At 40.9% G+C, this 18,866-nt stretch overlaps 1 protein-coding gene across 1 annotated transcript in view; it reads right to left on the reverse strand.

The window, feature by feature from the left end:
* The window catches only part of WNK1 (WNK lysine deficient protein kinase 1), a 104,808-nt gene that overhangs the window by 24,487 nt on the left and 61,455 nt on the right, over positions 1 to 18,866 (reverse strand). The window contains 16 exon segments of the mRNA XM_030479685.1: positions 273 to 413; positions 591 to 642; positions 1,410 to 1,583; positions 3,691 to 3,807; positions 4,219 to 4,381; positions 4,936 to 5,027; positions 5,701 to 5,982; positions 7,094 to 7,567; positions 8,622 to 8,771; positions 9,513 to 9,584; positions 12,076 to 13,296; positions 14,868 to 14,984; positions 14,986 to 15,042; positions 15,044 to 15,091; positions 15,093 to 15,125; positions 18,156 to 18,343. Coding sequence (XP_030335545.1) covers positions 273 to 413; positions 591 to 642; positions 1,410 to 1,583; positions 3,691 to 3,807; positions 4,219 to 4,381; positions 4,936 to 5,027; positions 5,701 to 5,982; positions 7,094 to 7,567; positions 8,622 to 8,771; positions 9,513 to 9,584; positions 12,076 to 13,296; positions 14,868 to 14,984; positions 14,986 to 15,042; positions 15,044 to 15,091; positions 15,093 to 15,125; positions 18,156 to 18,343 — 3,381 coding nt within the window.

Consider the following 18,866-nt stretch of genomic DNA (forward strand, 5'->3'; position numbering starts at 1 on the left):
AGACTAAGATCACATTTACCTCTCAGCATAATAAAAAAAAATATTTATAAATAGAGGCTTACATTCAAATACAGAATCAAGGTTTCAGAGCATTTTTGTCCCCAAGAATCCTGCACAGCATCACCCAAATTATAATCACTTCTTACCAGCACAGAGAGTTCCTTACTTCCCCAAGTACCACAAGAAGTCTTTAGGAACAGTTTAGTTAGTTAACTTCACGGTTTTGATGAACACATCTTGGGCATCAGGTTTTATGGGTTTAGATAACGTACCCACATCCGAAGCTTCTGTTCCTCCAGGAATAGCAGATGTGAAAAAGCCCTGTTCTTTTAACCGACTCTCGGGGACAGGGCTGACAATAAACCGTCTTCCTGCAGAATGGACAACCTGGGTAAAGGAGCTAGGAGGAACCCCTAAACAGAAAGAAGGGAGATGTTTAGTGATACATGGTTGTAACTGAATACGTAACCTGCAATACGGAATGTGCACTCCATCATACAAAATAAAAACTTGGCTGCACCCATCCGCTGAAACAGAAAAAAGGTAACTGTTGAAAAAAAAAAAAAAAAAAAAAATCACAAAAGACTTACCTATTCTTTGAGGCATGGAAGATGTAGGATCTGGCTGTTTGAACTCTAATTTCTGTAAAGTAAGATAAAATTTAAAGTTCTATTCTGAAACACAAAACCCCAAGATAGTTCTTAAAATGCTAACTTATTGAAATGTGGGTATTTAAGGTAAGCAGTACCTTGGACCCAAGCACCATTACCAAACTAGTGGCATTCTGCCCAGTTAAACGTCAGCTATAGTGCTTTTAAAGCTTCTCAGCTTTGTCACCATCAATATAACAAATTGATCTAAACATATTTTTTTAACAGGCAGTCCAACTGATTTCCTTAAGCATTCCACAGATAGACAGATGTCTCAAACTAGCTCTGGGTGGGAATAAGGAAGAGATTCAGGAAATGTCACCCCTTCTTATTCCCAGCAACCGGTTTCAAAACCTGTGTTTCCTAACCATCTAATCTCTTAGTAGCTCACTGGGGGGTACAGGGCCCAAATCCAGGCTCTTGGTGTTTAGTGAGCAGCACAGGGCTGGGGGTTTTATTGTACTACCTCACAGTAACCTCAAATCCATGAAGCCTCAGCATTTAATATTGTCTGTTTAGTGGACTGTCAGGAGATTCAGTAGCTTCGGAAGTGTAAAGCAAGAGGTCTACATTAATTAGTTTTCTAAATGAATTTTAGGCTCTCACTCCAATACGAAGCTTTCTCTGTTCATCTTTTCATTTATTAAGCTTTGATGATTGCTTGAAAGAAAGCTTCAGTTTCTAGCTAGCTCTGCTCACAAAACCATACCACCCAAAATGGAAAATACAAACAGATAAGGCAATCTGTCCTTTACATACCTGCGACCCTGGAAAGAAGCCATCATCTTTTGTCCGCATACTCTCCAAACCCTGATCACCTTCTGGCTCCACACTTACATCCTCACTTAGCATTTCATCTGCTTTCTCAATAATCTCTCGTACCTGTTCTACAAATGAGTCTCTCTCGGTTGCTAAAATAAACTCATTCTGCACCTGTAAAGAGAACAAAGCAACAATAATTTTCCATAAATAATTTCAAACCAATATATTCAATAACCGCAATTTACTCCTAGTATTGTTCGCCCTCCTTTCACTGTTCCTACACACAAGATAAAGATGGTGACACTCTAGAGAAAAGCAATTGTTTCTAAAATTATCTCCAGCACAGAAGTATTTGCCCTGGTTTACTCTTTGCTGTGGCACAACATTCAATCTCACTTATTCACCAGACCGTCAACTCAATCTTTGCTAAGCACAGTGAAATTTAAGATTAGGAGGAACTGCAGTAAGATCAGACTGCTATCTAATGTACATTAAGAGCCACATTTAAAGGAAAATATAATATAGAAAAAAATCCTATATTGTAAGCTGCGTTCTGTGCTTCTCTCTTTACATGCCATATAGAACCTCTACTCCACGCAGGTTGCACATCACTAACTCGAAGTCTGGATGTAGTATGTAAATGCAAGCATTAATTATGTTCCAAATACAGGGAGAGGAAGACTGCTTAGCCTATCTAGTTTCAATACATTATACTGCTCTATAAAAATACACTCTGCTGCTTACGTTGGAAGAAACAAACACACCTGGCATTTAGAAAGACACTCTTAGTTTGTCTGACCTATAAGAAAATTCTGTTTCCTGAAATAATGCACTGAGATAACATTCCAAGACAGTCTATGAAACAGAATTAAAGCTGTCAGTCACTGTTGGGAAAGAGAAAAAGTGTCTTAGAGGTAAAGCCCAAAACATTGCTTTTACATCAAGTTTCTGGGATGCTGGTTCAGAGAAAGTAAAGACAAGCATGATGTGCTTATATCAGCCTTTGAAATGCAGAATACTTGCCTTCAGTGCTTTCAGTTGGACAGCTAGCTATATGGGGCACGCCTAATAGTACCCTGATTAAAAGGAAACTAGAAAGTCTTAACCATCAAAAGTTTCTTCAACATTCAACAAGAAAATCAATGAGCACCAAATCCCAGATTCAGTTGTCTAAATTAGGTTGCACACTTTCAACTATGTGACTGCATTCTGGATGCACGGTGCACTTATTTTGCTTCCACTTGTCTTCAAATACTTATGGGTTTTGTTTTCTTAAAATCAACCATACTCTTTTATTCCTCCATAGGATGACTTTAGGTATGAGGGAAAGTAAGACATCTGTGTATTCTCTCTGTATTTCTTGGCACCTGACCTCACGTGACTGACCTGTTTACACTGCCATACATGTACATAGAACCAACTTCTTTCTCAGAAAGCCCCTAGTGGCAAAGAGATAATTTCCCCTGTGTCACTGATTTGGTTTCTCTTGACAGGTATGGATCCAGCACACATCACATACTATTCTACCATCTCTCTAAGCTAAAAAATGAATGCTGCACAGGTGCCCATGAAACTGGCAAAAGATACTACTTCTTGTCCTCAGTAACACTAAAACTCTCAGTTTCATTCAGATTGTACCAGCCCAAGAATGAGCTTAAATAAAGAAAAAAGGGGGTGGGTTGTTCTGTTCCATGATAAACAGTATTCTTATTAAAACTTACCTCTACACGGCAAGTTCTTTTCTATGCTTGACCATCATACATTGAACAGAGAGGTTTCTTTCTTTGAGAAAGCCAAGAGCAGCAGTCATTACCGACTTTCAGAAACCATGAAGTGATTCCCCTTAAGGGCAGAATCTTGCATTTCAGTTGAGAACAACAGCAAAACACTCAAAGCTTAAGCATAAGTTTTGAAGTTCTAGCAATGTTTGCTCTTAGAAAAGCAAACAGAATTTTTTTTAATCTGGCACTTTCAGAAATATGTTTGCAGTTTTTAAAAAAATCAGGCTGCAAAACAGCAAAAGCAGATTTACTTGATAAAACTGCACTTCTAAGGAAAAACTGATGCAAATTTTCATGTGAACTGAGCATGCAATACTAACTGTCAATTTGGTATACCACTTTGTGCCCAGTTTCTAGTTGTGCTTGCGTATGTAAGGTGAGAAATGCCATGCTACATGGAAAAACAATTCTGAAACATGAATGAGAAAGTAAGACTGCTTATATTACTACTGCAATTAACACTGGATTCAATTCTTCACCTCTAAAATAAATCTTACCATAATTGAAGCTATTTCCTCAGGGTTGTCACCATCCAAATCAAATTTGAAAGTAACCATTTTCCGATTGTGTGTCTCTAGCTGGCATTCCACTACCCGATCACCTTTATTTGAAACCTGAAGGAAAAAAATAATAGCTCAAACCAAAAGCATGACAATTTAAGAGTTGCACTTTAAAGCTCACAGAGACAAACCAACGGTACTCGTTTAATATAAACACATTCCCTCTTTCCAGTGTAATAAATGGTGTCATGTACAGCATCATTTTTTCTGAGGATACATTGAATATTCTGGAACAGCCTGTGGAATCGCTAGCGGTTAAGCAAGCCAATTTTGCCATATCTAATGCTTCCAAAAGCTCTTAATAGATGTCATTTGGAACACTGATTGCAGAAGCAGAAGAAATGTTGGATGGCTTGTGCGCTCAGAGAGAGGGCGAGACACAAAACAAGACAAGGAAAAGAAACATTCTGAAGCTCAAGAAAGGCATCATCACTACCAAACTGTCATTAAATAAAACATACTCACGTTCAGAATTCTCAGTTTTGGCCTAGCAGTCTTCTCATGGCGGGACCGGCTGCGGACAGACCTCCGCATATGACGTTTAGTAGTTCTCCCTTCATGCCTTCCGCTAGAAGCTGGAACATTCTCGTTGCCATCACTCAATCCTGAAGCAACATCAGAATGCGCACTAGAAAAAAACCAAGAAAGTAACTTTACATTAGTTTCCATGCACTCCGTAACTGCAACAATACAGTTTTTACCCTACCAGATGGGCATTCTCTTCTGGATATCAGTAGATGTCTGTTAATTGCAGAGCAGGGGAGAATAGTCCTGTCAACAGTTAAGGTTGCTTGAATAGCAATTCTAAAGTAATTATTTAGCTAAACATCTCTTGCAAGCTAAGTTGCATAAACATATCTTCTGAATATGTTTTCAAGCTATTTGGAGTTTGGATTCTGTTTAAGTACTAAAAGGACAGAAAAAGCATCCCTTATGATCCATTTGACATGACAAATACCAAAAGATTACAAGTTAAATCACTATAGACAATCCTATTCACTCCTACCAGACCCTGTCTCATAAGCCTATTTTTTCTCTAGGAAGTATATTTCTTCACATCAAGAACACCCTCAGTGAAAAAAATATCTCTGGTGAAAAAAAAACCTAAAGATCATCAAGGAAGAATAATCTAACACATGAAACTGAAATAATTCAGTTTGGTGAAAAGAAAATATTGCTTACCTATCCATAGAGGAAGCTAAAGCAGTGGACTGAGCAGGCTGTGTTGCTGGAAGAGTCTCTGAAGGGGCAGTCTGTGAGACTCCCTGAGTACCCTATGGACAGAAACCTACATCAAGAATCCCCCCACAGAATACCATTCCTTTTCAAGTAACCCAGTAGTCTTCAATGTTTCCTCCCAAACCAGCTGTAAAGCTAAAAGCACTACTTACTTCAAACAGCTAGCATCTAGAAAGCTCCAATTTACAAAAGATTCTAGAGCAAACTGCAGTGAAGCAAATCATCATCTGCGGAGGGGTGGGGAAAGGAAATCAGCCATCCCTTCTACTGCTACATGTCACTACAGCTTGCCATGCAGCCAGAGTCTTACTAGCAGAATGTGCAAAAGGCAAGCCAATGCAGAACACAAAGACAACTCAAATTCTCCCTAGCAAGAACAGTGCTGCAGGGAGTAGGCATAAGGACAGGTTCTCAAAGGCTGTCAGTTGCAGTTTGTCTTTGATATGGCAAAAATGTTCTACAGTAATAGCAAGAAGTGAAGTGTTAACAGGTTTTTGCCTGCAGGATGCACACTCACTTCCCAACAGAACAGCCAGTGGCAACAAGGTCCCCACATTGGCATGACATTCTGCTGTAAGAAAAAGGTCATTTGAAATATTAATTTCCAACTGAAAACAAGTATGGAAGGGATTAGTCTCCCACACACATACACTGTTGCATAACTCACACACCCTAAACGTATTGTTACATTATATTCAACATGCTTACCTCCAAACCTGCCTGCTGTGAGGAGGCAGATGAGGCTGGCTGTGCTAAACTCACTGCAGGCTGGGGCACTTGAACCTGTCCTCCTAGGCCGCCGATGGGAACTAAGACATTCTGCTCCACATATGGCTGAACAACAGGAGCAAGATAGCCCGGCTGAGCCATTGCATCTGTGGGTAAGGGAGGGGACACTACAGCAGAAGGAATGCTAACAGAGGCCACAGCAGAGGAAGGTGCAACATTCGAGTCCCCTTGGTACTGAGGTGGCAGCCGAGATGGGAAGCCCTGTAATAGAAATGAGGGAGTCAAGTAAGTGAATGACAGAGCTAATTAGGAAACGAGTTAAAAACCCCCAAAAGGTTATCAGTTTCAGGGGCATGTTCCAAGCTTCTGTACTTGTTCTAGCACACCCAAGATCTTCCCAGAGAAGCAAACTTCTCACACAGCCACAGCTCAGCTTACGAGTCTACATGCTTAAACAAGCAAATTCCCACTGCAAGCTCGAAGTCTTAGGCAAAACAATCTCCATCTCCCAACTCTTGCAGTTGCCTATTTGGCTTAAAATGTTAAGGCCTGAGGCTTGAAATGAGCTGAAAGAACTTTCAGGCTGAACAGCTGCTGCTCAGAAGACATTACGCAACCATTGCTCTTTCTTGAGACTAATAACAAAAGCCCTCGTGTTCTACCCCTCCTCTTGCGATGAGCTGACCCAGGAACCAAAGAACATTCCTACAAGGAACATTTCTGTCCTACAGTACACCTTATAATTCCAGTGCAGATATTTCTACACCTACACAATTTTTGATCTCGAAGAACAATTGTACTGACTTATTGAACAACTTCTATTACCAATTGTATTGCTGAAGCAGTCCATGCCCACCAGTCTAGCATTTCATTACTAGCACCAGGTACTTACGTCACATTCAAGATCTGTGCCATCTGACTTACTTCTAGAAAAGACATTCCAACCCTTCCCAGACGTGAAATGAAATACTGACATTGCTGAATATGCTGCCATGGATTTTCTTTCCAACACACATCTCTCATTTTTAAAATTACAATTTTTTGGATTTTTTTCCCCCAAGTTGGCAGATCTCAAGATATATAGCTGTCCTCTTTCACACAGTGGTTGAATAAAGTCCTGCACTATGATTCTGTCATTTCAGACGTATTCCATTGCCAAATATGAAAAGCTGAAAACACCTGGGTGTCCAAGGACTTTGTTTTTCCCCCCCTCCTTAAAATCATCCTTTACCAAACAACAGAATTCATCTTGGTGGCTTAATGGCTCTCTTATGAGAGGGGAGTTGGCCAGGGCACACAGTTCAGATCTGGTACCTTAAGAGGAACAGGAAAAAAAGCTGTGGAGAAGAGCTCTGCTGGCTTGCAACAATACCTGGTAAAGAGCATCTCCAGCAGGAACTGAAGCTTCAGCAGCTTGTCCAATGCTGACTGGCAATCCCACGGACTGGACAGCTGGCTGCAGGAGCTGTGGGAGAACCTGGCTGGGCAACTGAGCCACAGGCTGCATCAGTGTGGGAAGCTGGCTAGGGACAACAGTTGATCCTACAGGGACAGCCGTTGCCGCAGCAGACGTTGCCAGTGTGAGCAATGGCTGACTCATGCCAGCTGCCATCGAAATGGGCAGTGACTGGAAACCTGGCTGAGCCACTGACACATGAGGGGCTGCTACAGGCAACTGGGAGACTGAGAACTGGGGAACCATGGAAGTTGGTAAAGGCTGTCCCATCGGTAAAAAATGAGAGCTAATGGGGACTGATGGGGCAACTGAAGGCTGAGGGAGAGAAGGTGCTGCAACAGGTAATTGAGGCTCGCCTTGGATGATCGACACTGGTTGGGAAACAGGAAGCTGGGGAGGTAAAGAAAATAGAGATAGATTTTCTTTTTAAAAAAGCAGGGTTGCAGAAAGCAGAGCTTTTACACATTAGTTAAAGAAAGAATTATTCAAGTTACAGCACTCTGTTAAAGTGGGTGGGAGCACAGTTGGCAGAGTGGCTGGGAAGTTGGCTGGAGTTCCAAAAGGTCCTCACTTCACAACACTTCCCCTGAAGAACTGAACAGGCTCTTGAAACAGACACCCACAGAGGGTGAAAGAGCAACATTCAAATACCCTGAAGCACTGACTTGTGCATAAACAGAACCAAATTCCCCTCAGCTCTGTCCCCAGATCCAAGCCTGCCTTCTTACAGGAAAAGTGCAAATCTTTCAACAAATCTGTCAGCTTTGGGTATGGGGACTAAAGCAATACAGAATGAAAAGCCACTGTGCCAGCATTCAGAGAATGGCAGGGGATATGTCAATTAAAGCCAGCAAACAATGCAATTGGAAAGGCAGTTTAGATGAACAAGCAACAAAACAACAACTTTAAAAACAAAATCAAGGCTCACATGTTCAAGACAGAGATATGAGCCAAAATGAATTAATATTCAGTAACACAAGCATCTTGACCAGGGAGGAAAGGAGCTGAGTAAGAAAGATGACAGAGTGGAGAAGGTAGTCCTTATGGGTCACTACCTGAATAAGTGAACATGTTTTACACACATAATGGTGCAGAAGATAGACATTGTATGGGAAGTAGAGAAATGACAAGTTCCTGAGAATCCATTCATTGTATACCATTCATCAATATGCCTCATGATACTGTCGACAATTGAAAGATCTTTGTGCATGGAAATGCTATCCTTCCCTCAAATTACTCACGACTGCCACGTGTGAAAGAAAGGGTTTCCAACGCATTTTCAAACAAAATTGACAGTTGTAGTCCACTAAGAATACTATTATTTGGATGAATGTTTTGGAACCATTAGAAAAGATAACGAAAGTGAAAGTAGCAGCATGTTGAATTTGTCAACTGTGAAAAAGAAAAAACACATAAATCTTCTGCTAGAAAGAATTTTGTTTACCTGTGTCCCAGCTGCTGCCTGAGGCATCGGCATAATTTGTGAAGTCTGAGTTTGAGAGACAGTTTGTGTGGAAGTGGCACCAGCAGAAACTGATGGCTGCTGCAGCTGGTATTGTCCAGGCTGCTGGGAAGAGGCTGGTTGCTGTGCATTCTGTAGTAGGGAAGAGAGGCAGAAGCTATTTTTTTTACCCCACAGAAGTTTTTTCAAGCATAGCCTATTTAAATTCTACTTTTTTAACTCCCTCATGACATCAGTGGTTCTTCAGAATATGTTAATTAAGCTTTAGCAATTACTTATTAGCATTACTAATACAACTCCATCAGTACCAAATCTTGCCACAGAATTATTTCACCTGTGAAAACAAGAATGAAGATTCTGTAAGGAAGAAAAGGAAGAAAAGGCAGTTAAGAGAAGAGGATGTTGCAAAGATAGTATTTCCAATTAGAACAAATCATGAGAATGAAGTCTGTCTAGACAGTCTAACTTGCAAATCCTGATGTGCCTCCCCTGGAACAGGACCATCACTCCAAGCTCAGGTGGAAGTTGGGGAAAACAGACACATGAAAACAAGGATTAACATGATTTAAAAAATAAATTTCATGAAGTCTATTAAGTTAATCTCACAGCATGTCAGACTAGGTGAGAACCACAGGATTCCTTTGCTTTTATGCAGAAATATGGACAGAAGGAAGGATGGAGTCTTGGGTGACATGGTTTAGCGTGAGGTGTCCCTTCCCATGGCAGGGGGGTTGGAACTAGATGATCTTAAGGTCCTTTCCAGCCCTAACTATTCTATGATTCTATGACAGAGGTAGTCAGTTGCTCTTAAAGAGTCATCAAAACCCTACACTAAAAGTATTTTAGTCCTGGGTTTAGGAACCATGATCTTACCTGCTGAGTGTGCTGGGCAGGCTGGGATGGCACCGATGCAGCGCTTGAGGCTGGCTGGCCTTGCACCTGTGTCTGGAGGAGGAAAAAAAAAAAGAAGACAGAGAATCAGCTTAAAACACACCTATAGTTTCTGCAGCAGGCAGTTAAAATGATTTCTGCCTGGAATGATCTGGTTGGTATCTAGCTGCTCTTTTGGACAAGTGGTCCTTTTGGCCGAATTCCACTACAACAACCAGAACAAAGCAGAGCAACCTGTAAAGTACCGAACTTTATTTTCAGTCTTCCACAATAACCAACACAGAAAGTCTTTGCAACTCACATGCCCCTAAACATGAGAGATCAGCCTACCAGCTTCTTCCAGTGATGATGCTTTAAGGGCAGGATGCCTTTAGTATGATAACTGGAAATAGAGGCATTATGTTTTACCTTTACATGTGTTCTAAACATAGTTAGATGGGGGGATAGAAGGAAGCTAGAATGAAATACCACTATCTGTTAAAAAAAGTAAAACCAAAGATATACAGAATTCTACACCAGTAACAAAGTATTCAGTACATGTGCATGTCATGAGTTCCCTTTGAGAGATATGTCAAAATACAAGCTAGAAATAATTTCCAGTCTCACTACCATTCAAAGGCTACTAAGAATTGGATATTGAAGAATATGGAGGTTCATGTTCTAGCTAAAACAATGCTTGAATAAGCAATGAAAAAGAATGGATGAGTGGCATACAAATGAAAGTGGAAGATAGAGAGGAAAATGGAATGGATTTTCATTATTATTTTTGTGGCTGACATTTTTTTGAGCAGATCCCAAGATTTTCATTATTATTTTTTTTGACAATTCTATTTCCTTATCAGCTCCTGAGAGACGACTAGACAAAGACCTCCAGATGAGTTCCCTGAGCATGCATCACTTTGGTGAACTGCCTTGGTAAGAAACGTATCTGGTGCACATGTATCATATCAGAAGTATCTACTAGAACTCCTTAATGCTGTGATAATTCAGCTTGCAGAAGCTTATTAGGAACAAGTTTATTAAAATTATGTATTTTTTTAATTATAGAAACTTGGGGGAAGCAGACTGCCAAAAGAACCATTTCTTTCCTTGCTGTTTTAGAAGCTTGAGGCCATTATGGGCTAGGACCTCAACATGTGCTATATCCCATTGCTGTAGCATCTGCTCACACTGACTCAGTTTCTGCTTCAAATTCTGATCTTTTAATGAACTAGGTAAGAGATCCCAGAATTTATATTCTGTAAAATGATAATGATCCCTTATATTGTGTTTTCCAGATACATTTTACATCCATCATAATTCACTTCCTGAAGTTTAACAAAGGTGGTTTATGGAGAAACAATCCCCACATAGTTTTCGAACTTGCGTAGCAGCCTCACTCCACTAGTTCTCCTACAGCACAGAAATTACTATCTATTAGAGTAGTGATTAAAGCTGCTCTAGCTTTAATGAAACACCTTTATTATCCCATACAGAAAGCCTTATATACTTAGTTCTTGACCTTACCACAAAAAGCAAAAAGGTTCTCCTCCAGATCCTTCACACACATCCCAATTGCTAATACTCCAATAGCTAGAATGTCAGAAAGCCCCTAATTCCAAGAACAGAAGGTGTAAGAGAGAAGTCTACTTAAAGTAAATTCTCTTTTCACAAAAAAATTACCTTATGAGAAGTTTCAGACTACAAGCGCAGACACAATGTATATACACATACACCTCAAAGTCACAGTATACAAACACGTTACTGACTACTGCAAGTGCAAATATCACATACACCGATAAAACATGTACCTCCGAACTAGCTTCAGGCCTCAAATTTTCCTTTTTAGAAAGACATCATATTCTAGGCTTCTAAGGAAGCAATACCTATTAGCAACAGTAGTTTGTGCCACTGATTTACTACTCAGCTTGTTTACTTTCTATAATGATCCTGCAAGTACATTTCTAAATCTGTGTACACATACATAATACAGCTCCTTCCATTCCTCTCTTCCCACTTGCTTACCCCAAACCTAAAAAAACCTCTTGCATTAATTTGGACACCAAATTAATCTTATTGTTGCCCAACAAAACATTATTCATACAAAAGTTCAACTTCAAATAACACGTTCACATTAAATGGCTAGGGAGCAGCAACAAAAATACAAAGCAAGTATTACTATCACTGCCGATTCAAACTGTGGAGAAAACACATTTCATTGAAACCATTGTTTAAAAACCAATTTGGTACTCCAGCTACCTCTTGCCAAAAGAACAACTAGTCCCAGGAGGAACACTGACCATTTGTTACCCCTAACACAAAAGCCCTACCAATATTTCAGCCGAAGCTGAATGCAGACCAAGTGGTTGCTGGCTGATGTCTCATTATTTCATTTCAACCCAGTAAGTTAGAGATCCTACTATAACACTGACTCAGTGGAAAGACACCCCCATGAATGCTAATACTTAGAACCACATGGAACAAGTCTAAGAGCAAAGTTCCCTTTTAAATGCAAGGTATGACTTATAAAAAGCAGAGAAATTCTGAAAGGGTTTGCTCCTGTAACCTGAGGATAGAGTGCAGGTGGTCCTGATGAAAGCGAGGTGGACAAGGCCTGCTGAGTCGAGGCTCCCTGGGGGAAGCAGATGAAGAGCTGCGACTCTTGCAATACCTTCTGAGGCAGCTGAACAATGGGTAATGAGTAGTCTGAACCAAAAGCAGAAGATGACCCCCCTGTAGGGGGAGGAGACTGGAAATCGCCAGTGTCAGAGGAAGTCAGCTGTGAGGAATCACTGGAGTATTCTGGGCTTCCTTCCGGCCAGCTCCGCCTGGCAGAGCCCCCTCTGGGACCTGCTAACTCAGGACCAAGATAGTTACACTGCTCCTCTGTCACAGGCTGAAGCCGACTGTGCGACCCTATGCCTTGAGAGGATTCCTCTTGACTGGTCTCCATAGAGCCCCGGCGACTTCTGTAGACCCGCGGGGGTAAAACTGCCCCTTCTGCTGAAGCAGAAGTCGGTGTGTGCACATGGAACTCAAAGACACAGCTCGCTCTGCCATCACCGCTGTGAGAGAGCACAGCCGGGGCAGAGTGCGGAACAAATACCTGGTGGAATGTCATCTGAGCAGGATCTGCACTCAGAGGAGCTGAAACACTGGATAAAGGAGAAAGGGGACCCATCCCAGAATCCAGCCTCAGGTTCTGAACAGGTCTTGCCAGGTATGTTTGCCCCGATTGAAAGTCGAACACAGAGCTTTGTGGAGGACCACCTTGCCCATGGTTTGACTCAGAGACCTGCTTCAAAAGTTGTTCAGTCGCATGAGAGTTATAAGCTACTTGATCATACTGCTCCGATACCTGTGATGGATAGTGCATGCCCACCAAATATACAGCTTCTGGATGCATTGTGTAGTGAGCATCCTCTGGAGGTGTTGGTCCAGATCTATAGTCACTGTGGACAGGAGCTGGCTCAAACATGGGATTAACTTGCACATGCAGAGGCTCTCCAGCGACTCTCTGAGCTGCTGTGCCCAGCATAACGAATGCCTCTGGTGTCCAATTGGTGGGACTACCACCAGGTGGAACTAAACTCTGGCCAGTCTTCAGCAATGGCTGGAAGTGGCAAGTTTGGGCTTCCAAAAATGAAGTGCTCTTGCGCCGCTGAGCAACTGCCACCTTCGGCGGGCAGACAGGTGGTGGTGAGAAAGACACCGGCCGTTCGTGAACGGTTGGGAAAAATATCTGTGAATCTGGGAACGTTGGTGTTCCCCCACGCGGATGCTGCGGCTGTATCGACATGAACAAGACAAGTCATTCATACATTAAAAGTGAAAGCACATCAACATGCACAGTTCACTAGGCAGTTCTGTGAAGTAACTTTATAGAATGACTACTCAATTCATGGTCAAAAACATACAATAGTTAGGAAATTCAGGTGAGTTGTAAATACCCATTAAATACATCCATGGCAGCATAGCTACAAATGGAAATATTTGCTTGTGTTAGAGCTGCTTTTCCGGTCCAATTCCAGTAATTCACAAAAAGAAAACAGTTTTGCTTCTGACAATGGAATGAGATTTATTGTCACGGGCTATCCATTGTGATCAGTGCCTGAAATCTAATCAAATCCCTGAAGTTACTGCTATATGGGTAATACGATAAAACTGCAGCACTTCTGGATTCTGCCAAAGCTGATCACCTCTTTCAATCCCTTTGATCACACCTTTTCATACAGAAAACTATCACTCACTGAAACTGTAGGCTTAAACTACTTCTACGGTAACAAAACAAACCTAACTCTTGCCTGGACAATAGAACATTCACAGGTCTAGTAACAGCAGTCCTCTGCAACTCCACTCTATCTGATGTACTACTTCAGGTGAGGCTCCTTACCTTTAAGATTTGTAAAGGAAAATTTCACTGAAAAGAGTTCTACATAAGAACACCAAACAATATAGTAATTGGGCATTTTTTCATCTCTGCCTACTGTATGCTGAGAGACAATGTATTATCTACCCTAAAGGGAGGAAAAAAAAAAAGGAATAATTTGCAAGAGTGAGTAGCATCTTTAAGGCAGATGGCATTTATGACTTTTTCAAGTTACTGTTTCCACATTGTTCTCTTCCTCCCCAGCCCCCTTTTCCCAGAAAAGCAGCAGCAAATTTCCATATTGGCCAATACTAGCAAGAAGATCTTACAGGATAAAGAACTCCTCCTACGTTCTGAAAACTGGTTCCACTTACTTCATATACAGAGAAATGTTTCTCAAAGTTTATTTTGGGTAAATCGAAGCCCAAAACTGAAAAGAGACTACCTCTCGCCTTGCAAGCTATCTTGCATCTGACTATAAGAAACATGAAACTATGGCTTCTTCCCATCAAAAAGCAGCTGAAGTGGCATTTCCAATCAAAACTTACAGAAAAATCCTCAAAAGTATTCATACTATGAATTTCTAGTATCACTAGCACAGCTAGCCAAAGCTTGTAGAATAAGCAGCCACAGCAACCAAGCTTTAAAAGCTGGTGATTTTTTGTGTGGAGCTTAATTAAACATTCAATGCTTGCTTAGAAGTTGGAAAATAAAAAGCTTGTCTTCCATCTTAGATCTTCCCTTCACCTTCTGTGGTACAACTGGGTAGTTTACATTTATATTATCTTAAAATACAAAAAACAAATGGTCAGCAACTTTTATGTTTAAGTGTACTGCTTCCCAGAAAAAAAGTAATCAACACTGCAGCAGCATACTATAATGAATGAGGTGTCACCTCTTCATTTTCTAATTTAAAACATGCCCAAAGGCCAGGATGTATTTAATGATAACTTATCTTACTGTGCCAGGCGGCAAATGGTAACACATACAGGACTGACAGAGAGGGAGGGCAGGCTGGAGCGTCGATGCTTGCGTGGAGAGGCAGAGTGCATGGGCAGGACACTTTCCAAGGCTTTAGAAAGCTTTTCTGCAAAGGTTTCTTCAGGGACAGTCCGAAGGTAGAAAGGAGAAAGAGGTGCAGACAGCGCTGGTGGTGGGGTGCAAGGAGCACTGAGAGGGATGCAGGACATAGAGGGAAGAGCAGGAAGGTGGGGGACACAAACTGACATGCTACGACCACGTTGAGGCTAAAGGAGGAAAACAAAAGTTAAGAATTGAATACTTCAAAAGAAAAATGAGTAACAAAACCAGCAAAAACTACAATGAGGTAGAAAAGAAATGCAGACACACAATGAGAGGCCCAATACTGACTAACATGTGTGCAAGAAGATATGAGAATGCTGAATGAGTGCCAACACACGCTGGGAACATGCTATGTGCACCTCTGAGGACCCAAGCTTGCCTTAGGTTACTGAGCAGTGTGGGAAGTTCCCTAACACCCTAACAAGAAGCATGTGGAAGGCAGGATAGACACAAGGGAGTATTTGCTCTAGGGCCACTGATGCAGCCCGTACTGTGTGTACTCACAGCATCTGGTAGTCTGACAAATAAAAAACCCCCTAAACAGATGCTGATGAGCTTTCAAACGTTCATTCTTAGTTTAGTGAATGGATGTGTGTTTACACAGATCACCTCACCCAGCCTCTCTGCTTGGGCACCTCCCTGCCTGAATGGACTAACTGTATGCAGCTGGCTCTTCATAAACTGAAGCATTACCACAAAAATTTAAACAGTACACATTCTACAACATGAGTTGTGGAAAAAAGTTGGTTTAACGTGTGGAAAATTCAGTAAAATTAGTCTTAGACAAGCATTTTCCAGACGCTGGGCCAATAAAAGCAGCAGGACTTTGTAATCTTGCCACAATCCAGAAGGCCACAGGTCAAAATCCAACCAAATTGGAAGAATCACAATTAAGTTTCAGGGGGGGGGATTTGGGGGTTTTATTTTTTGTTTTTGCTTTTTTGGTGTGGTGTGTTTTGTTGTGGTTTTCAGTGAATGGAAAGATGATGTTTTAAAGTGGCAGTTTTCAACTGCAAGTTTTCCTTCTCTAATGGTATTTGTCTTTCATGGATGTAATCCACAATTTCTTAACATAACTGCAATCAAATACTGACCTCCAGGGGAAAAAAGCCTCAAAATATCCAGTGGAGATCTGTTTGGATGTGAGAAATCTTGCTAAGACAACTCAAAACTTTGTGAAAGAGGCATAAGGGAGCTCAAAGGGTTAAACAAGTATTTACCCATAATCTTCATCTGTTCTAGTTTTAGATGCTATTCCTGATTCTAATTTATCTAAACCATTCAGAAACATCTCCAGTGATGGAGACTGCAGTACATAACTGTCCCTACTAGTTAGGAAAAAAAACCCCTTCCCAAACAACAATTCCATGCTGCAATTTAGGCTTATTATTTCTTTTTCTATCTGACAACAATGTTATGATCTGATTAGCCTTGTCCTATTTTACAGCCATTATGGTTTTCTATCTCCTCAAGTTCACCTTTCATAGGCTCAGCTTAACTATTTCAGTCTTTCCACATGAACCATGTTTTCTGTATTTCTGGCGGTGGTTTTTTATCACCCTCTTCTATATTCTGTAATTCACCCTAAAATTTGTTCAAGTAGGGTGTCCAGGGCAGACTTACAAATGGGCAAGAGCAGAACTATGTCATATAACATGATGTTTGCCTTTTCCACAACAGCATGATGTTTTTGACCATGTCCATCTTGTGGTCCAATGCAATCTCTGACTTTATTTTTTGTCCTTGCAGAAATGCTGCCTAGTCAGCTGTTGCTCGTCCTTTATTTGTCTAGCTGATTATTCCTGTTTAAACATGAACCTTTTCTTGTTCTGATTGAACTTTTTCCTTTTAAGGCCATTTCTCCAGTTGTCAATATCCATTTGATTTGTCATTCTGTCTTCCCAACAAACTGTTAGTAGTTCCTGTAGTGTTCTACTCCGTGGTACCACTGTCGTCATCATAGACCATGAGCACATTTGAGCAGTGAACTAAGCTTGACTAATTCCATCATATGCTCTCAAAAGATCATGGTCTTTCAACCTGGACGCAAGCCATCCCAAGATGCATGGCTTCTGGTCCTACATATGCTCACATCAAAATATGGCTTACTCAGAACAAGAGCTTGTTCAGAGGAATTAGAAACTCATTTGATCAAGGACTAGCAGTACCACATGCTTCAGGTTAAGTGCCTTTGAAAAAGATAGAGATGCTCTGCTTGTGAGTGAAGCCAGCTTGTTTTCCAAAAAGCTAGTAACACCAATTATTCTGTAATAAATCCTGCAACCACATCCACCAAGAAAAAAAAAAAAAAGTGAGGACCCTCAGTCCTAAGTGTCTCTTCTTTTCCCTTATGGTATTACTATAGTATACCATAATGACTCTGCCTCAGGCTTAGATTTTTCTTTTTGTAAAAAACAAGTGACAAGGGAACCACTGACAACAACATAACAGCAGCAGAAGTTCTACTCCAGAGTTAGAATAGATTTCTGCGTACCTCTCAGATCTAAAAACATACCAAGGAAAAAAACATACCAAAATAAAAGGGCGACACAAATGAACATAGTAGGAAAAGTATTTGTGCCCAGTGCACTTTCCAAGGAAAAGGAATACGCATGGCAACTGATGAGCAAATCAACACAAGCTAGAAATAAAACTGGGAACAAGGGTGTGGGGTCTTTTCAGTCTGGAGTTCTCACATGCAGCATTCTATAACAGTTAAAAATCTTACCTGCAGAATCTGTAATTAAAACCTCACAGAACACACAGCAATTTTATACTTATACAGTAGCTCAAATGATTCTAATCCCTTCTTTAAAAACTGAACCAACAGCTTGATCCCTGTTAACTTCATATACACATACACACACCACCTTCTCAAGTGAGATTAAATGTTTACTTCCAGGAGAGATGCTACTTTCACCCATTAAAAAAAAAAAATCTAACCCATCATTCTGCTTAAGTGCCCTTAAGATTAAATAAAAGCTTTAAAAACAAACATGCCCTTGCGCTTTTGCCTCCCCTAGACTCAGCCACCTTGCAAAAATAGTCCCTTAACTATTCCCATGCAGAATTCGTATCACAAGCAAAACAAAACGTATGTGGAAGAGTGCCTGACAGACTTTCCTCTCACCTTTCAAGAGAAATACAAAATCAAGTACTTCCATGCATTTGCAATACTGCAAGTTTTTGCTTACCACTGCAGGTGGCTGATATCCTCCATGCTGTTGCGACTGCACTTGGCCAACTGGAGCTGCATATCCCTGGGCTGCAGCTGTTGAGATTGCCTGGTCATGCTGGGAGCCATAGGACAGAGTCTGTTGACTGCTCACACATGATTCGGTATAAACAGATGAGCCCTGGCCACTGTCAACTGTCCCATCAGCTGCAGAAGTTAAAGATAAAATTCTGCATTTCAAGAACTGCAGTCTGGATTCACAACTCTAAAGATACTATAATCAATCAAGTATGAGATTGATGTTCCTGCCATGTCATATGGACCTTATCAGCATTTTACCTCTCGTGATAGTTAAGCTGATTAAAAATCGTATTTTTGTCTTCCTCAGCACAGTAATTCCTTACCAATATGCCTTCCTCTACCATCTGAAAAAATCAGTAGTTTCAGGAGGTCTTTGGGAAGATAAATAGTAAACTATGCTTCCTATAAAAGGCTAGACTAGAAATAGAAACTTAAGTTCCACATTGTTATTAACGATCTGTCGGGGGGGTGTTATTATTTTTATTTAATTTTACAGACATATAAAACAGGTGTGTTGTGCTGGCTGGCAGATGCACCTGATGTAGGCATAGTAGTGAACTTAAAATCCCTATTACCTAAAAAGCAGACTGTAATTTGCTTTTTAACTTTACCATTCTAATAGGAAAATTCTCACCTACCATCATTATCC

The sequence above is a fragment of the Strigops habroptila genome, chromosome 3 (assembly GCF_004027225.2).
Source record: "Strigops habroptila isolate Jane chromosome 3, bStrHab1.2.pri, whole genome shotgun sequence".
In the NCBI taxonomy this organism is placed as follows: domain Eukaryota; kingdom Metazoa; phylum Chordata; class Aves; order Psittaciformes; family Psittacidae; genus Strigops; species Strigops habroptila.